A 27,034-nucleotide genomic window follows, 5' to 3' on the forward strand; every position below is an offset into this window, starting at 1 on the left:
AGAAATAAAGATAAATAATAACACACAAAAAATATTGTACACAAGAGCTCAGGATAAGCTCAGCATATTTTATGCAACATTACAACACCACCGGTGATGGAAGAACTACTCAGAAGTAGCGATACCACAGTGCAGAAGTCTGTAGCATCACTAATGTTGCAGCTGATGAAGGTGGAGCTAATTTAAAGTACTTTGTATACTGTTGGGTAGCTTCATATAATAATACTTCATTAATTATTAGTCGATTTCTATTTTGTATTATTAATTTGAATCTGTAAACTAACTAAAGCTTTAAAATAAATGTAGTGGAGTAAAAAGTACTATATTGGCTTCCAGTAGTACCTCAAAATTATACAAAAGTAGTACTTGTAAATGTACTCAGTTACATTTCACCACTGAACACCACCTTAAAATGCAGTTTATTTTATTAGTGATAACAACCCCAATTCATAGACAAATATGTAATAATATAACAATGGCAGGGGCCACTTTGCTGCATGAGTACTTCTATGTGACATTCTGAGTACATTTTGATGATAGTACTTTTGCTCATGTAACATTTGTATTGCATGACCTTTACTTGTAACAGGATAGTTTTTACATTCTGTATACTTTTTTTACCACTAGTAAAATGTGCTCTGTGTGTGTGGCTGCTGTATATATGCAATCTGAAAGTCAGGGTTAATTTAACACTTATTTATCAGACAAACTAATATGTTTGGCCTCTACCATTTAAAGCATTAATTTATGTGTAATGTAATAATCATTTTTCTGACGTATAATTGATTTTTTGGTTTCTCTTGTAAACATTTTTTCACTGGAGATCACACTTTACCGACATTTATACTGCTGCAGTAATGTTTACATGATCTTTACATTACATTAGGTTTGTAACCAGCCATAATAATTGTTATAAAAAGTAGCACGAAATGTATCAATGTCAAAAATATGAAAAAAATGATAATGATGTCCCGTGCTATGGATATAAACAAATCTGTATGCTTTGTGTATTTTAAGTAACATGATAATGGCAACTTTCATACACAATATATATACATGGTTATACTAAGTACATTTACTCAAGCACTGCACTTATCTACAGTTTGGAAGTATATTTACTATTTTATAATTCAGGGGAATATTGTAGGCTACTTTTACTCTTACACAGTAATGCATACGTAATAATCATAATAGATCTGACTACTTAGCCCACCACTGTTAGTACCCTGTGTATGTTTTGAGTAGGCTGTGTACATACACAGCCTACTCAAACCATGTACAGAAAGACATATGAAGAAAATATATGTTGTTGAAAATATGAATGGAAGGTACCATAATGATAATCAAGACTAACGCACACACACAACACACGTGTGTGCATTTTTAAATATAGGTTTTGATACTGGCTTTTGGACAACACAAAAAATAGTTTCTCTAAATCGCAGCATTATATAGTAAGTATGGTGCATGCACTAATTTTGTCCAACATCGCCAAGGTAATCACAACAATCTCATTGAAATGATAAGTATTTTCCATCTCAGTTCATTTAATTTGCACTGGACCTTTGCTGCCGTGTAAGTATATAATTAGGTATGTGTTATCCAGTTTTAAAATATGAATAAGGTTTTTCCGTCAAACACTAACTCCGCCCTCTTGGTTCATGAACGCCACGTACAGTTTGGCTCAACGCACCTTTAAGCCACGGGTTGACAGTTTGATACACTTTGACTTACAGGTCGAGCGCCCAATCAGCTCTCAACGCGACTGTTTTACAGCGAAAGTATACTTTTATGCCCAATCAGGAACGTCGAAGGCGGGGCGTTGCCATGGTGATCGCAACCTTTTTTTTTCCCTGTAGGTTGTAGCTTGTATTGGCGGTAGATGACAGCTGTAAACAAGCTCCAATAAAGCTCAGGCGCTTTGAGGAGAACTAGCTAAACGGTTAAAGCGCGTGAAGAGTAAAAAAGAAGAGCCCAAAGTAAGTGTCACTTTACAAGTAAATGGTATTTTACATGAAATGTGATTTATCATTGCAATTCACTACATATGCTAAGGCTTGTTTTGTAGCTTTTCTACAGCTATGGGATAATTAATTAACTAGCAACCATCTTCTCTAAACAACCTGTTCCTTAAATGATACCGTTAGCTTGTGTGTTTATCGTGTGAGTCAATGTACATGGCTATGATAGAGGAACTGTTTTAAAGTAAGTTCGCTGCGTATTCAGTCTTTTGCTCGTTGCTTTTGAGATTAACTTGCATAACCTGATCCCATATTGTCTTCAGGTTAAGTTATACCACTTTTGCAATGCTTGGGAAACTGAGGGTGTTGTCTCTTGTAATGAGCACCTGCCCACACTGTACTCGTTAGACACTGCACATTTACATGTAGGCCTAAGAACATTTTCAGTAGCTACAATTTAAAAGAAAAAATACTCAATCAATCGCAAAATGATGATTTGCCCAAATAAGTCATATTTCTCTTCATTCATGTACCTAACTAGATGGTGAAGGGTAAATCCTTGGTCCGTTGTGGGCTGATTCTGCTGAGTTTGTGGCTGTGTATCCAGTCAGTGCCTATCAGTGTGGACAAAACCAAGGAGAAGCCTCAAGTGGAGGAACTGGAGTCACCACAGAGTGCTGTGAGTCAGATGGGCAGTGTCATATATGGCAATATCACATTTAAATCTGGGTCTTACAGCTAATTACACCAAAATACAAAGTCATCAGGCATTCAAAGGAGGGATTTATTTGGGCTTACAATGTCCCGGGAAGTGCTATTTCACATGGAAAGTACACTTGCTTGTGGGTAAAAGGTTGAAAATTACATTCAATGTATTTTGTGTATTTTCTCAAAACAAATAAGAGCAATATCAGGTTAAATTAGGTGCCAACATTCATTAGCAAGACTTAAGTGACACAAAAGCTCTCCATAATGGCCCGAAGTCAAGTTAGATATTAACAAGTTCAATCTAGATTTTAGTCCTCTATTTAACAAACACTGATGAGTGCTTTGGATTTTTGCTTCAGGAGACTGGGCTGCACTATGACCGCTACCTCAGGGAAGTCATTGAGTACCTCGAGAAAGACCCCCACTTTAAAGAAAAGCTCAAAAATGCCAACATGGATGACATCAAGGTTCGTCTGCACACTCACTAAACATGCCATTATTTTGCAAGCTCTTTGTTGACATGAACACTTTGTATTGAACTGTGGCATGTTGATTTTCTGCCTGCAGCAAGGCAAACTTTCCAAAGAGCTGGACTTTGTCCACCACAATTTTCGGACTAAGCTGGACGAGCTGAAGAGGGAGGAGATGAACAGGCTGCGGATGCTCATCAAAGTCAAACATGACATCCAGGAAGGGAATGGTAAGTATCCTGCTTGTCTTGCTGACAGGGTCCAAAATTAGCACCATCTACTAGCCAAATGCTGGTAAAATATGCAAGTGGCTGGTAGCTTTGCTTCACTCACTAGCCAAAAATCAATGGCCATCTATTAAGTGGCTGGTAAAATTTGAACATTCACTAGCCAATTGGCTGGTGGACAAAAAAAGTTTGCTGATGTGTCAATTGCACAATTTTGCTTCTTGAAGTTGCACAATAAGTTTTGTAATACACATCAGCGGTTGGGTCATCGAATACATGATGTGGCTCTTAGACACAGGAAGACGATGTAATACAGCTAACAGTGACTTCTAGTGGCCAGTGTAAGTTGCTGTGTGAACACTTCTGATTAAGTGTAGTTAAAGAACAGAAGTACAGGTTGAAGTCACATCACCCTTTAAAAACATTATGATCAGAGACATCATGGAAGATGGTAAAAGTTAGACAGGATGTGTAGAAACATTTTAGAGGTGGTGTCATATCAAATACAAACACAGAAACCCTTTGCCTTCGGGCTTAGAAATTAACTTACATGTATTTACTCTTACTTAACTTATTTCCAATGTAAATTTGGGCTGAAGTAAACCAAGCCAGTGCTAGCCTGGCTGTATGTCAGTTATATGATGAACAACTACTGGAGCACAAAATATCTTTGGGTAAGAGTAAGCAACAACTTAGTGTATTGAATGACACAAGCTCTGTCTTTAGTGATTGCTATCTAAAATAAGTAAAAGATCTGTTTCACATTTTATGTGCCTACAACTGCAAAATACTTCATCTAATTGCTTTATAGTTAAACAGAACTTTTAATTATTCCCTTCCTTGCAGGCCGAACAGTGGACCACCAGGCCCTGCTGAAACAGTTTGATCACCTCAACCACCTGAACCCCAACACTTTCGAGGTGGAGGACCTGGACCGCCTCATCCAATCGGTACAGGCAGTGATGAAAAAACACCTCAACACTGTTCACTAAATAGATCTTTACTGTAGCAGATCTGACTTTTTTTTTTTTTTTTTTAAATGAAGAATCTTTACTCAGCTGCTGTAGTTCTGGCTCCTCATTAATAGAAAAGTTGACTAAGAAGGTGAAAATTCATCAGGTGAAGTTGTTTGACACTCCAGTGATAACATAGCAACTCAAATGAGAACAGTTGTTTGTTTTGGCATCGTAAGCAGCAAACACAGCCAAAATAAAGAATGACTCATCTCAGAGGAATAACTGTTGCTGCCCCAGAGCATATTGACTGATCATGTAGCACAAATAGCTGAAAGTTGTAGCACAACCTCCCACATATACACATGGCAGCCATACACACTCAGGTTATCTTGGATACAGATCTCTTAGACCCTTGGATGGAGGAGGCCATTTATAAGCTTATACTGACCATGTTCCTCTACACTGTTCGTGTGTACTGTAGTGCTGCTGCTTATATGTAACTGCATCACAGTCACACCTATAATCACAATAAAGAACACCTTGCCTCATAGTATTACTATAATAAGGATGGATGAGCGTAAAGAGAATTACAGGCTTCAAAGAGTGCGCTGTGATTCTTGGGACCGCTCACATTTCAGCTTTATTAAACCAGCCCGGTATTTCTTAGATTTTAGATTTAATAACTTAGAAGCATTCACAGCTTTATGTCCTTTGTTGGAGTAGAGAGCAACATGTTTCCTGTGAACAGTTAGTCAGTCTGACAATATTTTGTGTAGTTGTGTATACTGTAATTTATTTACTATTTATGCCTTAGGACTGCTTGGTGAAATGCAAACAATACTGATAAAGGACTTTTATTTGAAACTCAACTATCTGCATACCAGGCGAGCACCGGCAGGGCTGCAGAATAAATAATTACCTGTAAGTTCCTCTAACAAAAATCAGTCCAAAACAACACTTTCAGAGTTAAAGGAATCGCCAGACTATCCAAGACATAAAGAACTCTCAGTTTTAACACCCAGGCTATTGCTGCTACTGAGTGGCTTTGTATGGCAGAACAGGGGTGTATTTGTACATGATCAGCTCCCATTAGACACTGCATATATATAATCGCTGAACCATTTGTGTAATTTGCACTGCATGAGCTAATCACAAGGACCATGTTGTATTGATCCTGCCTGGAACATTACTTCATTAAATGCCATGTACCCTGGGTGAGCAATGAAACTGATATTCGTTCGGCCATGCAGTTTGCTTTATCGTGCCCAGGACAACTCTGATTGCACCACTTGTGTTGGAATCAATTCTAGAAAAGTGAGTGTAACAATATAAACTGTACAATCCAGGTGTGAATTTCCCCCCTCTCAACTTTTTGTTCTATTTGTAGGCGACCAAAGACCTGGAGAACTTTGACAAGGAACGCCACGATGAGTTCAAGAGGTATGAGATGTTGAAGGAGCATGAGAGGAGGGAACGTCTGAAGACCATGAATGAGGAGGTTCGCAAGACGGAGGCGCAGCACTACGAGGAGATGAAAAAGAAACACGCTGACCATCCAAAAGTCAACCACCCTGTAAGACTCCTGCTGTTCATTGATGCAAATAGAGATTACAGCTCATTTTGAAAAGTAGGAGTAGGAAGAATTATTATTACTTTCACTAGTTATGAGTTGATTATTTTAATTTTATGGACGTTTTATGAAAACGTATTGAAATTAAGTACACATAAAAACAGGAGTCAGTTGATCAGGTTTTAATTGAATGGTCATGGGATGGTTGATGGAAAAAACAAACAAACATAAAATGCAAGTTTAAAGAAATAAGAAAACTGAGATGATGTGCTTGAAGATGAACTGTGTGTGTGTGTGTGTGTGTGTGTGTGTGTGTGTGTGTGTGTGTGTGTGTGTGTGTGTGTGTGTGTGTGTGTGTGTGTGTGTGTGTGTGTGTGTGTGTGTTTTTGTGTGTGTGTGTGTGTGTGTGTGTGTGTGTGTGTGTGTGTGTGTGTGTGTGTGTGTGTGTGTGTGTGTGTGTGTGTGTGTGTGTAGGGCAGTGAAGACCAGCTGAAGGAGGTGTGGCAGGAGTCAGACGGCTTGGACCCAGAGAACTTTGATCCCAAGACTTTTTTCAAAATCCATGGTAACCAAAGACAATATATGTGTCTGTCTTCTACTCTTATCTATCGTAAATAAACGGCCAGTTCCGAATCTAGCATTGAATTGGGATTCTACAATCTAGTGAGTCTTCCCTCGTCAAAAAAGGACCATGTGTTTGTGCACAGTCCAGTGATACAATAAGCACCATATAGCCAAACACACTGTTGACATAATGTTAATCTGATATGCCTGTGACTACACTATGTATGGATGAAATCATGTGCTCATTGCAGTCATGTGTTTTGCGTTGCAGACAGCAACGGAGATGGCTTCTTCGATGAGAATGAACTCGAGGCTCTTTTCACTAAAGAGGTATTCATGTTAATGAGTGTTTGCTAACTGCCCTGGTTCTGCACATTTTAGGATAATGTAATATGTATAATGAAGAAGCCTTTGAGGTGAAATTTGCATCTGTGTGTGTCTTCAAGCTGGAGAAGGTGTACAACCCCGAAAATGAAGAAGACGACATGGTTGAGATGGAGGAAGAGAGACTGCGAATGAGAGAGCATGTTATGAATGAGGTGAGCCACCACAGTAACACATCAGGCTCCCCCATGTCTGTTATTGATACATTAATGATCAGCCCTGATCAGGCCCCACAAATGATACAGGCATCCTTTGATTGCCGTCATCAAAATGATTCAGACTATGATTCTGTTGTAAGTTTGACTATTTAGCACCAAAACATACAGTAGTTCCAAAAGTATTACCCCTTTATGTTTTGTCTAAAGTGCAGTATTGGTATTTGAAAGATTATTTTTTGATGAATCAGTAAAAAAAATTTAAGCAATTAAATTACATTATCCGTCCGAGCGGTGTCAAAATCAGGACAGTAGTGTGTCAGATATCACTCAAATTGTCATTTATGGAGAAATGGCCACAAATGGTACGCAAACTTGCAGACTTTATCAGTGGTGCAAGATGGGGAAAATTGTGATGTGCTAAACAGTAACAGAGGCAGTGCTTTAGCAGGGAGCTGAAAGGTCAAAGCTGTCCTTTGGCCAACAATTAACCTTGTAGAGCATGTATTGAACTCACGTTGATTAAAGCAGCTTCATGTGCTGATGTTCAGGTGGACACCAATAAAGACAGACTTGTGTCACTGGGCGAGTTCATTGCTGCCACTAACAAGGAGGAGTTCTTGGAAAAAGACGAGTGGGAGGTAAGAACTCGATTTTATAGAAACGTCTGATAGATGCAGTCAGGAATGTGAGGTTTCTCTTGAGAAGATGATGTTTACTGAGTTGAGTCAAAATTCGGTTTACATTGCTGTCATGTTAGCATATTTGATCTATAATTAATTCAAGTTGAGAGTGTTGTGGAAGTTTTTTGCAGCAGGAGTGGATTTAGACAGTTGAAGACTTTTTTTCTATTTTATTATATATTTGCAAATATAGGAGTAGCACAGGTTTCACAAAGGGCACGACAGCTCAGTGTGGAAAATGTCTCAACGAGTGAACAAGAACACTGAGCTTATATACAGAAAAAGAAATGGGAGTGATAACCACACATGTTCTAGTCTAAACATGACTCTGCATTTCTTACAGGCAACGTTAGACATAGAAGACAATCTGAAACACAAGAGACATCCTGGAGCCGTTTATCTCAATTGTAAGGGGACAAAATGAATGTACCGACAGATAGTTTTAGGGTGACCTTCTACCATATCTGTTCAGACAAACAGTGCTCACATTATGTTCCAGACTTTGTGGCTCCCACTTAGTTTAGTGAGAATCAGAATCAACATGTGAGAATGAGAAACTCACTTTCAGCATTATGAGAGAAACTAAAACAGAAATAAGACAAGAGTATAAAATGCTTAAATGTAATTTTGCCATTACAAGAGCTACTCTCTTTTTAAAACTCCAGTTGGCTGGTTTAATGATAAAAAAGTCGTTCAAATGCAAGGAAGTAAACGGTTCTTTTGCAGATTCCCTAATATAAGACACAATTTGGTGCTGTTACGTTTTACCATCAGCAATTCACCCTATTATTTCTTCAATTCATTACATCCTGTAATTACTTCCCTGCCATTCTCAGACTTTAGAACAAAAACCCATTTACACTGAGGAGGAGCTGAGAGAGTATGAACAGCATCTGGTCAACGAGGAGCTCGACATTAACCAGAAGTCGGTGGAGCTGCAGAAACAGAGGGAGGAGCTGGACAGGAAACAGGAAGAACTTAATGCTCAGAAGTTTGGGCTACAGCAGGTACACTAAAAAAACAAATTAATTTGCAGTTGAAATACAATCAGGAGTCAGGTGTTTTCCATCAATAGTCTGCTCCGACACTTGACTGGTGCAGTAGATTTGGCTAATATACACACAGTGACCAATAGTTAAAATGATTTTAAATAATTTCTAATTGATGATTCACATGATTTGTTGGCATGATAGACACTTCCTTGTAGCAGCACGGTTGACCATACACAAACATGATGCAATTCAGTAGATTCTGTGCAAGTACAGCACCATTTACTGCTGCCACGTCTGAGCAGTATGAGCAGGTTTAAGCAAACAAAACCCAGATTCAGCTGTTTTTATCATGGCTCAGGCGATATAAATGTCAAAATGTAACTTAATGTGCAGTTATGGCCCTCTTGTGTTCTTACAAAATATTTACGTTTAATAAATTGAGCAGAGGTTCCCACGTATTTTGTGATGCTCTAACGTTTTCCATTTTGTTTTCTCTTCTCAGGCAGTAGAAGAAATGGAAAGGATAAAAACTGAGGCAAAACGTAAGTATAACATTGCAAAGAGAGTTGTCTCAACTTAATTTAACCAAGGAGAGTTGACACAGAGCTAGGCATGGGCCAGCTACCGGTTTCAAGGTATACCGCGGTTTAAAAAGGTCAAGCCACTAACATTTTCTGTCATACCGTTCCTAAGGTATGAGCTGTTTTTTATGTGTGGTCAAGGACAGAAAATACAGTTTGGTAATCTGTCTCCCTGCCAGTATGAAGTGTGTTTAAAAATAAAATACATTGTGTTCAATGGAAAAAAGTAAAAAAATAAAAAAAACATTTTAAAGCTGTGACTGCAATACCGTGAAACCGTGATATTTTTGCTGAAGGTTATCATCAGAATCGTATACCGGCCCATTACACTAACACTCACAGTTAAAGGAGTACTCCTGTTATTTATTATTACATTTCTATAAAGTTCGGGAACTCACAAGAGATATTAAAAAAAGAATGGTCACAATCAAAGTAGTAGAGGTCAAGGTATCCTGATTTTTAGTCCCTAATATTAGTTAAACAAAAATACTTGAACCTACAATTCCCATAATTCCCCAAACTTTGGAAACTTCCCTTTAGAACCACATAATAGATTATACAACAGTTTTCACAGGATGAATAGTCCTCCTTGTGACAGGTAAACTAAATCTTATTTGTAAAATCAGTGGGGTGACCCTTTTTAAAGGTGCAGTATAGCCTCCAAAAAAACTCAGCTGCCATAAGGAGAAATTGCAAATGGGCAGGGGACATTTGTCCTTCACGATCATGTAAATGCAACTCATTAACTTGTACTAATATGACTCTCTTTTTCCAGAGCCGGGCGCTGCTGTAGCTGGAGGTGAACCAGCACCATTTGTGCCAGGAAACAGTCAGCTAGTGCCCCCTGGCCACCAACAGCCAGATGTACCAGTTCCAGGACACTCTTAGGGGGCCTCACTAGTCTGTGTGCTGTATGGATGCCAGTGAGCGTGCATGTGTGTGTTCACCTTGTAATGATTCCAATTTTCCAGTTTTGTTTAGGATTTTCAAAACACCACTTAAGAAAAATGTGCCCAAATATTAAGAGCACTTAAGAAAATCTGATTTCAGGCTTCAGATTTGGTGCAAGTGCCCATTATGCCCATTGGGGCTGCATAAATCAGAATTGTGGAGCTGGTCCAGTTATTTTGTGAACAATCAACCCTTTTGTTTTTGCCATTTTGGTCTTTTATCACAGCGAGGACTTTGTTCTCCCGGGGAAGTGCTTTGGGGAGAAACGGCGGAGCCTGAAAAGTGAATGTTTTGTTTAGTGCACACTGTAGGTCATTGTCACTGTCTCTTAGAGGACATACTTTGAAAATGGTTTATTTATTTGATTGAAGAGAGCTGATTATTAAATTAATAAAATGAATGTCAAACTTAACTTTAGATATGATGTAGTGCTGCTAGCTAAAGATTGAAATGGTCCTATTTACATTTTTCGTGTAGTAATATAAAAATTTGACATTCCTCACATTTCCTTAGAAGAGCAAATATTCTGGATCCATAAAATATTCTATCCTTAACTTGCATTTCATCATGTTAATTTTCACACTGGTTTCATTTTAAAATGTGACCATGTGTGTATATATATGTATGTGGGTTTAAAACATAGACTATCAATCAATATTTCAAAATCACAGTTGATTTTGTTCTCTTAATACCTCTACTGTTTTATATAAGCTCTTGGGAGGGCTCCAGACGGAAGAAGTTACCCACAATTATCATCAGCTGTCAATTAGTTGTTGTTTTTACAGACCTTTTGTTGTTTCACAACAAAAGGTCCTCTGAGCTATTTTTTTTTTTTTATTACAAAGTTTATACCTAGATAAAATGGTATGTCCTGTGGACCAGATGATTGAAGAGCATATTTAGTTTACAGATAATTATATATTTAAATCTTTTAATTTAATATAATTGTGCTGGTGTTAGAGTGACAATTGTATGGATTCCAAAGTGGTTTTATGTGTACCGTGAGTTAGTGTGTGTGTGTGTGTGTGTGTGTGTGTGTGTGTGTGTTAATATTGGTGATTTTTATTTTATTTTTTTCATGGTAGAATCATTTCTAATTTATTTATTCTCTACGCCACTGTAATGAAACTGCAGCAGGTTGAATTGGGCCTCGTCTCTCTCATAGGTGATGGGAAACTTTAATTAAATTACAGATAGTCACATGGTCAAGACTATGTTCATTAGAGATTAATACAACAGATCAGAGATGGAATAAGGTCTCAAAGATGGTTCATCTTTTGAGCAATTGAGGTGCAGTAGACGGGTTGATATTATGTCCCTTTCAAAAAGCACGTCCTGTGTGAGAAATTCATGAAACTGTTGTACAAGGTTTGAATGTGAACAATAAAACGAATGAGCTTGCAGGTTTGAGGTTTGTTTCTTTTTTAAATCATACACATTAACTCACAGAATCTTGGTGTATTGGTACTCGCATCAGACAATGATAGTTAGATGGGGGAATGTTACATCTGTCCCCTTCCAAGTGGCCAATGGTGTCTGCCAGGGTGGAATTCTGTCTCCTTTTCTTTTTAATATGTATATGAATGATTGTTCCTTGATTTTAAATGTATGTGGTACAGGTTGTAGGGTTGGTGACTCACTAATTAATCACCTTATGTACGCAGATGATTTGGTCATTTTTAGCCCATATAGTGCTGGTCTCCAACAGCTTCTGAGAATATGCACCCAGTATGGTGCTGATTTTGATATAAAATACAATGCCAAAAAGAGTAAGATCATGATTATTAGAAGTAGAGAAGACAGACAGTCAACCTTCCCTGACTTATATCTGTCTGGCACTGCACTTAGGGTGTGCAGTGAGATTACATATTTGGGCCATATTATTGCAAATGACCTGTCTGATGATAAGGCAGCGTCGGAAGCTGTATGCTCAAGCTAACGTGCTGCGTCGTAAGTTTAGCATGTGCTGTGTATCTGTGAAGATCTACTGCCTACCTGTGGTGTCGTTATAAGCAAGGCAGCATTAGAAAACTCATAGTGGCTTATAATGACAGCATGTTTGTCAGTGTCGGGGTACCTATCTGCTCTGCTGTTTTACGTATCCTGATGTATAGATTTATTTGTAGGGGATCTGAGTCAGAAAATGACTTGATCACTGTTTTGGCTAACCTGTTTTTTCTTCCAGACTGTGGAACCATTGGCGAACGTCTGTATGTCAGACACTAAACATTGTGGAAGGTTTTGCATTTTTGTATTTTATGTTATACTCTGTGTGCTTTTTATTGTGATATGGATCGCCCTGGGACTGAAATAAAGTTTATATAAGTTTATATCACTGACACCATCATATTTCAAATGTAAAAACAGTGTGGGATCTAAAGTGACATATTGATTATTTTAGACAAAACTAACTTGATAAAACATGAATAAATTCCAGGTATAGATCAATACATTTTAGGTGCAATTTTAGGACCATGAAGTATGGTCCTAAAACCAAAACTAAAACACTTTACAATTAAAAACAGTCAAATAATAATACCTTTATATCTCCCTGCCTTGATTATTGCAACCAGTTATAGTTTGGTATCATCTTGTCTCCAACTAGTTCAAAATGTAGCAGCAAGAGTTTTGACAAGGTCAAAAAGAGGGAGCACATTACTCCCATTCTTGCCTCCCTACGCTGGCTGCCTGTACAGAATAGGGCGGGGTAGAGATTCAGTTTCCATATGAGGCATTGAATCGCTCCATGAGGTAGTCGCCTCCTGTAACTGGGGGGTATTTGTTGGAGCCGTCGCAGCAGGTGATCAGAGCCTCATCATCCGGCTGGACGAAGAAAGCCAGAGACTGACGTGTGCGGGAGTCCCCAGCAGGGGGCAGCACAACTCTGTGGCGCTGAGGGAGAGGGGACAACTGCAATTATATAAAAATACATTTATGCTGAACTTAAACATTTCTTTCTTCCTACGGCACAGTTCTCTTTTAAAAGTTCTAGTTATGCTGGGATTTGTATCATCCTAGCATTTCTTAAAGGTCCCATATTATGCTCCTTTTAAGGTTCATACTTGTATTTGGGGTTTCTACCAGAACATGTTTACATGCTTTAATGTTAAAACAAACATTTTTCTCATACTGTCTGTCTGAATATACCTGTATTCACCCTCTGTCTGAAACGCTCCATTTTAGCGCCTGTCTCTTTAAGTCCCCCTCCCCAAAAGGCCCAGTCTGCTCTGATTGGTCAGTGTTGTCCGGGTCTTCCGAATTTGCCCTCTGAGGGCCAGATGTACGTACATTTGCGAATGTAGCGTTATCAGCGCCATGGCCAACCCACAGGAAGCGCATGCTGTGATACTTCAGCTTACGTCGTATTTACCAAACCTGCAGTTCATCGGGTAATCGGCGCCTTTCTCCGCCCACTATACCGTAAATTGCGCTGTAGCAAAGCGTTAAGTTCTTGTGCTATGATACGGCTCAGTGCAGACTGCAATATTCCCACTGCTGATGCTATGACTGTTTGAAATGATCCTGATGCCAGTATTTGTAATGTAGCGAGGAGTTTAACAACTGCTGGAATGGAATGTGAACGCTGAGTCGGAGATTCGATATCATCTTTGATTTCTCCCAGTAACTGTAATATTGCATGGCTGCTTAATCTGTAACGCTTAATGATTTTGTGTTCACTCAACTGAAAAAGTGTGATCCTTGAGGCAAAAAATTTTTCAGCTCGTCTCCTTGGCCTATGTCTTCGCCTTGCTCAGATTACTGCTGCCATTTCACCAGGAGGCATATGCGAGGAAACCCGCTTCCTGGTTTACACCTGCTTTTAAGAGGCGGAGAATTTTCACCGCAAAATAGAAGCGCGCTATCATGGGCGGTTTTTGTACATATCGCGAAATACATAATTAGGCGCACTTTACACTTCCCCTCCCATGTCTTTATGGGAAAGTCCCACTTTCCCCTTGACTCGCCCATGAATGCGTAAGCATGACACGGAAAAGTGCAATTTGCCATTTTCAGTTCCCGCGAGGTCTGTGCTTTTACCTCAGTGTGGCCTGCTTGTACATGCTTTTCAAAGTCTTTCACGCGCACGTTGCGAAACAAATACACCTGAAGTGGGCGCAAAAGCGTTAGTACTTCTGGCCCTCAGTCTCTGCACCGTCACTACAGCCAAGGAATGACTGTAACAGCACTGTTGCTGCACTTTCTAATTATATAGTATAGTTGTGACATGACAACTGTACGGAAGTCTAGACAGCTCATTTAAACGCATCGTTTCTAAATACAGGCTGTGTGGATTGAGCGTTTTGATACTTTCTAAATATTTATAATATAGCACCTCAAACTGTTTCATAATTTTTTTTAAAGATGTGGAAATCTCACAACATGGGACCTTTAACAGGGCTTTGTAACACCTTTACTTGCTTCACAAGCAAAAAGAGGACCTCTTGTAGACCAGTTAGGCCTTGAACTTGTCTTGGTAAATCCCATGCACATAATTCATTTTTAAATTCATTTCTCTTTGTTTCTTTTTAATTTATTCTCATATCGTTGTAAAACAAACCACCAAAGTTTCTCTCCACCTACCACAGAGACAAACTGATCATTGGTCCAGCGCTGCATCAGATCAGCGACATTGATGAGGGCCGCTCCGGGGACGGAGGGAGCGCAGATGAATTCACCTGAACGTTTTCGAACCTGAAGGTGAACAAGTGTCAGGTGGATTACATGCCTGAAGATTTATTTGACAGTAACAAATATCAAAACAAATTTCCAACTGTCTGGTACAGTAATCCTCGACTTTAAAGACAAAGGCTAAGTGGTACTTTGTAATTGTCTTGCATCCAGAAGTGGAGATGTCAACGGTTGGGTAAATCTCATCAGCGTAAGTCAGCCAATAAGCATGCAGCATGCTTCTACCAAGATCGAATACATTTTTATGATTGGCTGTTTAATGTTGCACGTCGCAGAGGCAGGCAGAAAAAACTACGTTACGCACAGAAGCTGAAATGTAATGAAATTACGCAGTAGGAGCTGAAAAATAAATAAAAAGATTTGTGCCGTAATGTGTAATGTTGTAATTTCTTTTTGTTAAAATGGATTTTGTATACTCGTTCAGGAACCAGTATCAAAGTCACGGTATTGGAATCGGTACCAGTATCGACATTTTTTGAACGATACCCAGCCCTAGTCAGTGGCATTACCTGCAGACCCTCAGAGCTGCTAAACAACAGGGTGATGCTGCCGTAGTCGGAATGTTCTCCACATCGCAGCTGACCCTCCTTCACTTTCTCATGGTTTACTGGGGGGTAGTACAGAGACCGCAGTGTTGTGCCATTCTCATCAGCTAGAGGAGACACAACAACACTGTTAAGACCTGCCTGGTATATTAATATCACAAGAGTTTACATTGGGCCTGAGATTCCAGAACAAGAAGGTACACCAAGGCTTGGCTGTCTGAGAATATATTCAATAGAAGTGCTGTTCCAGTAAATATGAGCCAATGTGGAAGTCAAACATTGTGCTGCTGAGTTGTCAACTATTAAATTGATCGCCAACTGTTTTGATAATCGGTTTGAGTCATTTTTAACACATGAAAAGTAAAAATTCTCTGATTCCAGCTTAAATGTGAATATTTTCCAATTTCTTCACTCCTCTGTGACAGTAAACTGAATATATTTGAGTTGTGGACAAGACATTTGAGGACGTCATCTTGGGCTTTGGAAAACACTGATCAACATTTTTCACAATTTTCTGACTTTTTTTTTGAACAGCTAATCGATTAATTGAGAAAATAATCAACAAATTAATCAACAATGCAAATAATCATTAGTTGCAGCCCTAAATTAATGTTTAAATCACTAAACCAGCTGGGAAATGTCTGTGTAGTGGGATCTGCATGGATAATGCTATACTTCCCAACAAACTATCAGCTCTGTGCCTGTGAACAGATCTCTCTGTTTTCACCTGCTCAGCAGAATACAATTTTGTGAATGTGAGATGTACCACACATGCTCAGAAGACTCCATTCAGATACACAAAGGATCACAGTGTTGCCACACATCAGCTGATCTAGACTCATTGACTGTCCTCAGCTTGAACCCAGGCAACAATAACAGTCCAAAGTGAGAGTAGTGAGTGTACATACTTCCTATTAAACGGTGCGCACTCAGGAACACCTCTGGGTTCAGACCCAGACTGTGGGCCATCACCCTCAGCACCCGCAGACTTAGCTCTGTACAGCGCTGGAAGAAAGACGTCTGGATCTCCTGGAACCCTTTTACAGATGGCCATTTCTACAGCAGAAGAGAACGGAATTAGACCCTGACGAATACTGGATATCTGAGGATGACACTGATATTCATATTTGAAAGTTAAAACATCTATGTGTCTGCAGTTTTGAAATATGGGCTGAGCAGGACACTTGAAAAACAAACTTGTCAGTTTTATGGGGGGAGTTTTCCTGATCTTAATCTAGGGTCTAAGGATAGAGGGTGTCGTACGCTGTACAGATTGTAAAGGCCCTTGGGGCAAATTTGTGATATTGGGCTATATAAATGAAACTGACTCGACTCTGCTCTAGGGAACATGTAATGAGAGACTGTTTTTTAATTACCCAAAATATATTTCAAACATGGCATTATTGTGCCGCAATTTCTTGTTTCCTGTATCTGTCGATACTGATATATCTTTGATAAATCAATGTCGGCTGATAATATTAGCAGATTAATTCATCAATCAGGCTGCAAATAGAACAGACTGTTCTCTGGTCAAATAAACCCTCTATAGAGTAACTTGTACTTTGACCTCCAACATCAAACCGAATAAAGTTATCTTTTTTTCTCTCTTTTATGTGACCAAAGTCTGTCAAGCTTTGATAGTGACTCTTTACAATGTCAGGGTGGAGTGAAGCATAGTTGAATGCCTCCTTTAGGTCTCCAGGCCGACGTGGATTCAACCTGAAAAAAAAAAATAAGTTATTAAAATTTAAAACAAGTAAATTGTGCAGGCAAGCACACAATAAGTTGTGTTTATTTTCTGATTCCTACTTCTCAGTCTCCAGAGACACCCAGCCGTGGTTGGGATTGTTGGCAAAGCTTTTCCTGCTGAAGGGTTGTTTCACTTCATCTGGCTGCAGGAAGAATGTCTTGGATATGGCCATAACACCATCCACCTATCCAAACACACCAGGGCAAAAGATGCATTTCCACTTTAAGCACTACATTTGCCTGAGTTCTTTAGTTACTTTTCAGATTACAATATTGCATACCTCTCCTGTTCAGTGAAAACTATGCATCTCCAAATAGTGTGATTTTGACTTTGAATGTTTGAAGAAACAAAAGGATAAATTGTTCCTTAAAGTGTTGAGAAAATTAAGCTAAATAATCTATTTTAAAAAATTGGATCAGCTGGAAAATGTATCGTTACAAAGCTGAAAACAGGGCTGTTTTTCTGACACCATGAAAAGTTGAATTTACAGATACAAACACACGATGGTCTTATAGAATGTATTGCATTGCTGTAGATTAGACTATAACCAACAGTATTTTTTATAGTATAAAGCAGTGTTTCTCAAATGGAGGTATGTGTACCCCTAGGGGTACTTTGGAGGACTGCAGGGCGTACGTGAGATATTTAACCCTTGTGTTGTCCTTCGGGTCCCAGTGACCCGAAGGACAACACAAGGATGATGTACTTCCCTTTACTTTGTTGAGAATTGCTCTCTAAACCCTGTTTCTTGTAAAGTAAGTAAGTAAAGTTTATTTCTAGAACACATTTAAACACAGTTTAAGCTGACCAAAATGCTGTACAAACAAGAACTAAGGTGCTGTATTAACCCTTGTTTAGAGAGCAATTCTCAACAAAGTAAACGGAAGTACATAATCCTTGTGTTGTCCTTCGGGTCACTGGGACCCGAAGGACAACACAAGGGTTAATAAAATGTTTAATAGTTACAAGGCTGTTGTCCAGAACATTGTTCCTCTTTATGTAGAACTTTTTTTTCCTACCAAAAATGTGACATTTGTGTCGCCTTCTTTGGACCTAATATTGTCTTCCTTCCTTTTACTGTCCTTATACTTTTTACAAGTTTCGCTTTTTTCTTCTTAGGCCACTGTTTTTGAAGTTTTTTTATACTATTTTCGACCTATTCTTGCCTTCCTTCCTTCTTTCTACCATCTTTTTCTAAGTTTTTGTCTTTTTTTTTACAGTTTTTCACTGGTATAAAGGAATTCAAATTAGCACAACTTAACATACAGAAGTAATATTAACCCAGAACATCATATAATACTAAAACACTGACTTTCACTTACACATACTTTACATACATTTACATTTCACATACTTTAAGTAGGCTATTGTGTAGCTGACATTTTTACTTTAGCCTAGTGTAGTATTTTCACAGTGCAGAACTACAGCTTTTCTGAATACTTTTTCCACCATTGCAACAAACCAAACAAAATGTAACTTTATTTGCTTTTCTCACCTCCTCCTGAGTGATCCCAGTGTTCTTCAGAAAAACAAAACCAACTTCTATAAAAGCGGTTTTCAACTCTTTGCTTAAATTTCGCATCTGGTCGTCGGTAACATCTTCCTTACTCAGGCTGTATGCGCCAAAGTCCACCACTGGAATGCTCATTTTTAAAAGAACCAAAATGTGTTTCTGAACAGGTATGCAAAGTATGTCTAACCCACAGGATGTAATAATAACAACAAACAGTAAGCAGACAAGTTGCCAGCAGTGGCAGCGAACTCGTTCTGCTATCATGTGACCTTTTCCAGCCAATAGGAAAAAAAGTTCCCAATCAAACTAAATGACCATAAGCTATTTAAAATGGGAAATTACACAACAGTTGGTTATCTTTGTCACCTTTGGATGCTGTTTGCAGGTGAAGTGAAGGTAGCAGCTGGCCAGCAGTGATCGCCATCATTTTACATTTCAACAAGCTGAGATTTTGTCTAGTTAGTTTCTGTGGTGGAGTTGCAACTGAGAAGATGCTTGATTTGACGAAAGAGTGGAACATCTCGTTTGCAGGATGCGGTTTTATGGGGGTTTATTATGTTGGCGCCTGCTGCTGTATCCTTGAACGGTTCCCTCGCTTAATACAAGACGCCTCTAAAATCTGTGGAGCGTCTGCAGGTGCTGTGATGGCTGCTATTATTTCTGTTGGACTCCCCATCGGTGAGCTGAACGTTCCTTCTCGCCGTCCAAACGTCATTCAAAAATCTGCCAGTTTAACGCTGTGTTGGTAATTGGCAAATTTCCGGTTAGAATGAAACAATGATCAAGATGCTATTTAAATCATTACGTTTTATTATATGATTCGGCATAGATGTAATGCACTTCATAAGACCCACTGCGTGTAGGCTACCCACATGGACCTCATTAGACTCCTCATGGACATATATATATATATATATACACCAGAAATCATTTAGATCTGTGGAATTGTTGCTGTTTGCATCTTACAACTCAGATTTTCTGAATTCAAACGTTAATAAAGGTAACAAACCTGTGCGCAGTTAAGAGATTTTCTTTGCTTTAGTTGACCTTCCATCACTTTGGCACAGAATTTTAACTAGCCAGACAGACGAAATTTAAAACGTCACAAAAAATGCCAACACAAAAACAAACAAAGGGGAAGAAAAAAAAAATGGATGGGCAGAATCTGTACATGTGTGATGGGAAACATTCTGTACGAAACTGTAGCAATAGTGTTATATTCTGTATTCAGTGGCTCATAAAAGATTCCAAGATGCCAAGATTCAATGTATCCATGAAATCTGTGAACCTGCTCCAGATATTACAAAATTGTGCGTTTCATTTTCATATTGGGTAATCTTAATTTCTCTTAGTTGACAGAATACTTCTATTTTTAAGATTTAAAGTCCTGATTAATCAGGATTTCTGTTTTTAAAGTGCATCTGCAGTGTTTTGTGAAGACACTTTTCAGTTGGGAGTTTCTAATCATGTAGAAATGTTTGCAATCAAACAGCTTCTCAATAGTTTTATTTAAAAAATAAGTAGATTCCCAAGTTTCCAGTTCAGCATTTCTACAATACATGCACTCTAATTACTGTGTTTCTGTGTGCAGAGAAATGCTGTGCTGATTTGATTTTTATGGCCAAAGAGGGCAGGAAGCGCAAACTGGGGCCCCTGCACCCGGCTTTCAATCTGTTGCGGATAGTACGAGACTCTCTGATGGAGGGCCTTCCAGAAGACGCCCATGTTCGAGCCTCTGGGAAGCTCTGTGTGTCCCTGACCAGAGTGTCTGATGGGAAGAACGAACTAGTGACGAAGTTTGACAGCAAAGAAGAGCTTGTTCAGGTATATTTTACAATTTGGGAGGAAAGCTAAGCCTTTTATCCAGAGGAAACCCTTCGGAGACACTTTGGTGTCTTAAAAAAGATGCAATTGTAAATTGAGGAATATGTGGAGGCCATACCTTCCTTGAGCAGAACTGGAGGAGTGATTTTCTTTTATTTATATTTTTTTCAATAGTTTACAGTCCTATCTGATTTTTATCTTGTAATTTTAACCAGCCCTGTCTCTTTTAAAATAAAATGGTATTCACTCTTGTCAAAATTGTAAAGAACTTCGTGTTTGTGTAACCAGAGTTTTTGTTTCTGTAAATAATTTTCAGTAATGTCCTGCCTTTTCCAGGCCCTCTTATGCAGCTGCTTCGTCCCTTTCTACTGTGGTGTGATTCCACCTACTTACCGTGGAGTGGTGAGTGAACCACAAAGCTAGGACATGCAAAGTTTTCTCTTAAGCCAAGACATATGAGCTTCACTCAGTCGGTCAACGTTCCAGCTCGGCATCATTTAGTACTCTTTATGGGGAACAGTTTATCTTGAAACTGAGTTTAATGCCACCTCATGTGCTTAAATTAAAGCAAAATGTTAACCGTTTTTAATCGGTATTGATGCACATTTTTCTTAACCTCAACTTATCGGTGTTGTGGCCACTAGTCTTGGTGTAGTAGACATATCCTGCTACCAGAGTGCACAGCACTAAATATTCAAATTCTGGCATATAGGGAAAGGTTTAGGCGTGAATGCACATATAAGAAAATACACAAGCCCTGCAATACCTTACGGAAAAATACAACAAAATATTAGACAAACTACAGCCTCTAATATTTCTAAAATTAAACCTACAGCTCTTACACACAGCATCAACAAATACAAAGTGTCACATAGTTTTAGTTATTTTGGGACTTTATTCTAATCTATACAGGGGGGGTTGCATTCCACTCAAACTTTATACTTGCTCAATATACCGGTCAGGTTGATTTAGTTACTGATCCCCACTTGTCACAAACCGGCTCACAGCCTGTGGCAAAAAATGAGGGGACACCAACAACAAGTATAGGCCAATCAAAAAGATATTTTATTGTAAACCAAGACATTAACTTTAAACTAAGAAAAAGGAATGAGGTGTGAGACTGTCATAATGTAAGGTGCATGTAAAGTGCATGGGTGAGTGAATCTGTATGTGTGTAAATGACTGAGTGGAAACTAAATAAAACTATAAAGGAACAAACCAAAACAGGATCATACCTGGAAGAGCAGAGAGAGAAAACAGAGTGGTTAGAAGCAGCTTAAATACGCTGAGCCCAGGTGGTTCCAATCACTAACGACCCTCTGCCTGTAGGAGGAACCTCCCCTGCACTGCAGAGGTGGGGTCGTAACACTGTATGATATGTTTATTATTACATCTTCATGATAACTATGTACAATATTATTGACAGTGTTCATAATTCTGAATATGTAAGAACTTATGGTTATAGTGTGCCTTAATCCATTTCTGATTCTACCCACTGATCAACATCTTCATTTTCCACTCAGCATTATGTGGACGGTGCGATCAGTGACAACCAGCCTCAGTGTTACACGAAAAACACAATCACGTTCTCTGCGTACGCCGGTGAGAGCGATCTCTGTCCTCGAGATAGCATGCTAATCTTCCACGAGGTGCGCTTCAACAACGTCAGCATCCAGGTCAACTCGGAGAACGTACACCGACTCACCAGCACCTTCTTCCCCCCGCCGCCTGAGGTGAGACACAGGAGCTACTGACTCTCTACTGCAGCAGTTAAAAGATTTATATTTGTTTAATAATTTCAGTTGGTTTTGCTTCTTTTTTTTAGTATCTCATCACAATCTACTTACACAGACATTAAACCTGAAGTATTTGTCATGCAACTATCTTGTTTATGTGAGACCTCTAAGTGTAGAAAAGCCATTAAAGTTCAGAGATGATGCAGAGGAGTCAAAGCAGTACAGAATTCCTCTACAGTGAGACAATATGCTAATCGATAATCCTTTTTATTTTTTTGATTATTTTTTGGGGCTTTTCCTTTTTTATTATAGTAACAGTGGATAGACATGAAAGGGGACGAGAGATAGCGGATGACACGCAGCAAAGGGCCGCAGCTCTGATTCGAACCAGGGCCGCTGCAGGACTCAGCCAACATGGGGCGAACGCTCTTACTGGGTGAGCTAGAGGCCACCCCGCTATTTGATAATCTTAACACTAACCAATATCCACACTTATGGGCCACCCATGTGTCTTGAAGGAGATGAAAACACGTTTCCAAAGTTTGTTTTCAAGTCCTGCCTGAGCCAAAGCTTGGCTGAATGGCTCAAATTTCTTTTAATATCTCCTTTTTGCCCTCTGCTGGTCAGAAATGGCTTATTGCCATCTTAAATGTACAGCACACAAACGTTCCATTTATGGTGATACCAATGGACTGTGAACGCCTGCAATATTGTATAGCTCAGGGATCTTAAACAGGGCTTCTGGGACCCCTAGGAGGTCCTCAAAGTCGATGCAGGGGGGCCTCCAAATTAGTCTTGATGTTTGAAGTTTTTTCAAAAATTAAGTCTTAACAGGAATCTAACCTTATCAACAAATATATAAATCTGCCCCTGATGATAGGCTTACTGGCCTATAGGTAAAGTAGCCATCCACAGATACAGTTCATCCTAAGGATTCACTGTGTCACATGTATGTTTTAACATTAAAGGGGTGATAGAATGATTATATGATTGTATTTCACACTGTTCCTTAAGGTCTCCTAATAGGGTATGTAACATTGGTTGGGCTGAAAATGGCCCGAGTGCTGTTCTATGGAACCTTAACTACTCTGTGAATATGGCTCTATTTGGAACCAGAGGTTTTCTTCCAAATATGGTATGCTCATGAATATTTAGATGAGCTGCGTGCTGATTGGTTGAGCAAACCACATACATTGGAGACGAGACAGGTCTCATATTTCAGACACTGCAATGTTATACATTGTCTGCTATTTCGTTATTAAAGTCGCTTCTGAGACTTTTTTAAATGCGAAAAATCAACTATATAAAGTTCAAATATGGGCCGTTTTACGAACATTGATGGCTAATTGCAAATTTGGTAAGACGTGTCGGACTTCAGGAGCTCCACACAGTCTGACGAGAAAGCGGCAGCCTGCTGGGCTCCATACCCAGGGCAAAGTCACAGTTTCTGGGTTACTGGACTACTGGGGCTCGGGGCTCCGGAGCTGGCCGGCTGCCGGCATAACTATAGTATATTTACAGTTTGAATTTCGTCACGGCACTTATATTACAGCTACTCGAAGGTCTTACAAAGCTTAGCTAACGCTTTTGTCCAATTTCAATTTAATGCATTTTTGTGAATTTCAGAGGTCTCGTTAGGAGGAGGCTAGCTAGCTCTCATTGATAGAGCTCCATCCAGCTCACTGCGGGCTCTATTACTAAGACAAGAGGCGTTTATTTCCCCGATCGTTTGTTTAAATAACTCAACACACATATCCATTATAAGATTAACTGGAACCTGTGGTAAGAGATTGCAGGCGTAACAAGCTCTCTGACGGCGCTCTCTCACACACACCGGCCATTTAGCAGAAAGAGGGGAGGGAGAGCAGCGAGCTGCAGGCCCTGGAGTTCTGTCAGGGCAGCGGCGTTTGGTAGTCCAGTATCCCAGAAACGGTGACTTTGTGCGGGTATGGAGCACCGCGGGATGCCGGCCGTGACGGAGCTCCATCTAGCTCACAGCAGGCCGGGGTCTGTGAAGTAGGACCGGCCAGGCAGCGAGGCAGCAACCCAGGCAGCACCGGCCGCTGAACTCCGACACACAGTCGGACAAAATTTGCAATTAGCCATCCATTTTCGGAAAACTGCCCATATTTTACGTCTACATAGTTGATTTCTCGCGTAAAAATATAGTCTCAGAAGTGAATTTAGTGATGAAATGGCAGATGAACAATGTATCCAATTTCTGAGATCTGCGTGACCTATTCAGAAGACTACCTGATCTCAGATCAGTGTTGTAGCCTATGTAAATGTTGGAGCGTGACAAAGAGAAAGACTAGAGCCAAATGAGGAGGAGCCACCGTGTTGACGTCAACTCGGTGGTTCGTTGAGATTGCCCCGTTTTCAGAGGCAGTTTCAAATTGTGAGATTTGCAGAGGAAAGGGATGTCAATGGGATTTAGAGGTTCTATGTATGTCCTAGTTACCCACCAAACTCTCGTTATTCAACTATGACAAGGTAAAATCGGTTTTGCATTCTATCACCCCTTTAAAACATGATTTATAAAATCATGCCAACAAGTAAATATTATTATTATTAATTATTATTATTATTATTATTATTATTATTATTATTATTATTATAGGCTATTTTAATAATTGAAGACCCCTGATATAGAGTAAGCAGATTTAGCTTGCATCTTCACCCGCACCTTTTTTAAATTTTACAGGCAATGGCTGAAATCTGCCATAAGGGCTATATGGATGCTCTCCGCTTCCTACAAGATAACCGTAAGATAGTGTGTGTGTGTGTGTGTGTGTTTGTTTCTACTAGCAGCAGTATTCCAGTGCTTCTTATTGCAGAAAATGTCTCAATTTAAATGCCCATCACAGATTTGATCAGCACCGATAGTCCCATGAAAAGTTTGGAGACAAACTGCTGTGAGTGTAAGGTGAAGGAGCGGGCTGAAGAGTCCAATGAGAACGCACAACAGAATGGACTGAAACCACATCAGAAAGGACACTGGTGGCTGGATCCACAGCTCATAGAAAACCTCCCAGTTGCCATCAAAAAAGGTAAGGACAGGACATTGAAGGGTGGCTGGCATGGTTGTGATCAGCAGGGAAATCTTTATTTATACTTAAATAAAAAAAAAAATATATATATATATATACCAACGCCAGTAAGGTAAATGTAATGCTGTAAAACTAATTATGTAATGTTGTAGCTGGGTTAGCTCAGTTGGTAGAGCAGGCGCACGTATATAGAGGTTTACGCCTCGCTGCAGTGCCCGTGGGTTCGACTCTGACCTGTGGACCTTTGCTGCATATCATTTCCCTTCTCTCTCCCCTTTCATGTCTTCATCTGTCCTGTGGAATTAAATGCCCTAAAAAAATATGTCATGTTTGTTTTTTCACTGTATTTGTGTCAGTGTTTTGTGAGGCCTGTAGGAAGGCACATACTACGGATGCTGGTCTGTTGTCCCAGATGACCGAGTACCTGCCAAAGAAGGTGACTTCCTATCTGCAGATGCCCTGTGCTCGACCTGTTGACTCAGCCTTCTCCCTAGCCCAGAGGTACAGTGTATTAGCCAGGCTTTGTTCAACCTGTTACAATACCATCATCCAAATAATTTGTAATAGGCTTGCAGCCCTTTTAGCACTATTTCTTCTGTGATCATGAAATCCAAACGGGCTACAACAAATGCTACACATGATTTGCAAATACTCTTTGGCGTAGATGTATTAATGACTATGAACCACAGACGGATATTTAGGTAATGATAATGGTCTATTATAAATTATTTTCCAGGATAGTCTGCTGCAGTATCTAGGGCATTAAGTCTCTTCAGTATCGTATAATTAAGCACATCAAGGCTTCATACTTCTACTCTGCTATATTTGAAGGAAATATTGTAGTCTACTACATCTCTCTGACAGCAGGAGTTGCTTTGCAAATAGTTTTTATTTACATTTTTTTCACAATTAGAACTTTTTGTTATTTACTGTTTGACTCACCGAGACTTTGGCTGTTCTTTGTTAGACTTGTGGACTGGATCCCAGATGTACATAGGGAAATGAGTTGGCTCTACGGCATGGCTGGAGAAATGTGCAAAAATGCTTGGAAGGACAAGGACAGGTATGCAGTGTAATCATTTCTAATTAAATGCCTTTTGAGAAAAAGAAAAACATCACACTTGGCTGTACTTTGAGCTAAATGCCACTGTTGTAAACTTTCTGGAGAAGCAAAGTGGTGGACTGACACAAAACCGCTGCCCGCCATTCCTCACAAGATGAATCCTCGTCTCTACCATGTGCTTTTTTTCCAGTGAGTCGTCAAGACTACCACTAAGCCTGAATCAGAGAAAAGACACAAAGAATCTCCCAATGGCCTCAGAAACCACTCTCCCCTCCAGTCTTACCCTCACCTGGAACACACAAGAGGAGTTGGACCACATGCCTCTGACTCCGCCTCTCACACCCATCGTCGGCCCCACCTCTGGGTTTGGTGAAGCTGCCACAGAGTCTCCTAAAAGCGCAGGTACAGGCTGGGGTTTGGGCAGAGCTGTGGGGTGGATCCGAAATATTACTTCCGAGCAAACTTCAGACATCAAGAAAACTGATTCTGTGTCCTTTTCTGCATTTAAGTAACTCTATTGGATATTTCACTGAAAGAAGAAAGCAAAAATGTTGAATAAATGATTGCAAAAAGATCCTGTGTTTTGTGGTGTCATTATCAAAGAAAATCAGTGGGTTTCTTAAATGTAATCGCTTGTACAGTAGTACTAACTCTTCTGGCTT

At 39.5% G+C, this 27,034-nt stretch overlaps 3 protein-coding genes across 3 annotated transcripts; 2 read left to right on the forward strand and 1 right to left on the reverse strand.

Moving 5' to 3' along the window:
• Positions 1–1,843: 1,843 nt before the first annotated feature.
• Positions 1,844–11,605, forward strand: LOC120564792 (nucleobindin-2-like). Its single transcript, XM_039810053.1, has 13 exons — positions 1,844–1,979; positions 2,503–2,640; positions 3,029–3,136; positions 3,237–3,369; positions 4,213–4,316; positions 5,710–5,895; positions 6,367–6,457; positions 6,728–6,786; positions 6,903–6,995; positions 7,547–7,636; positions 8,515–8,685; positions 9,173–9,212; positions 10,027–11,605. The coding sequence occupies exons 2-13, from the start codon at positions 2,503–2,505 to the stop codon at positions 10,137–10,139; spliced, it is 1,326 nt and encodes a 441-aa protein (XP_039665987.1). The 5' UTR covers positions 1,844–1,979; the 3' UTR covers positions 10,140–11,605.
• Positions 11,604–18,927, reverse strand: si:dkey-10o6.2 (uncharacterized protein LOC100124608 homolog). The gene is made up of 7 exons (XM_039810054.1): positions 18,682–18,927; positions 17,246–17,370; positions 17,089–17,155; positions 16,345–16,492; positions 15,401–15,543; positions 14,784–14,894; positions 11,604–13,094 (listed from the first exon to the last, which is right to left on the reverse strand). The coding sequence occupies exons 1-7, from the start codon at positions 18,832–18,834 to the stop codon at positions 12,918–12,920; spliced, it is 924 nt and encodes a 307-aa protein (XP_039665988.1). The 5' UTR covers positions 18,835–18,927; the 3' UTR covers positions 11,604–12,917.
• A 113-nt stretch (positions 18,928–19,040) lies between these two features.
• LOC120564791 (patatin-like phospholipase domain-containing protein 2) lies at positions 19,041–26,946 on the forward strand. Its single transcript, XM_039810052.1, has 9 exons — positions 19,041–19,377; positions 20,291–20,523; positions 20,860–20,925; positions 22,047–22,256; positions 24,964–25,024; positions 25,127–25,309; positions 25,666–25,810; positions 26,277–26,372; positions 26,563–26,946. Exons 1-9 carry the CDS (start codon positions 19,191–19,193, stop codon positions 26,882–26,884), a joined length of 1,503 nt encoding a protein of 500 aa, XP_039665986.1. The 5' UTR covers positions 19,041–19,190; the 3' UTR covers positions 26,885–26,946.
• Positions 26,947–27,034: the final 88 nt, after the last annotated feature.

Source organism: Perca fluviatilis, chromosome 8 (assembly GCF_010015445.1).
Source record: "Perca fluviatilis chromosome 8, GENO_Pfluv_1.0, whole genome shotgun sequence".
Taxonomy (NCBI): Eukaryota; Metazoa; Chordata; class Actinopteri; order Perciformes; family Percidae; genus Perca; species Perca fluviatilis.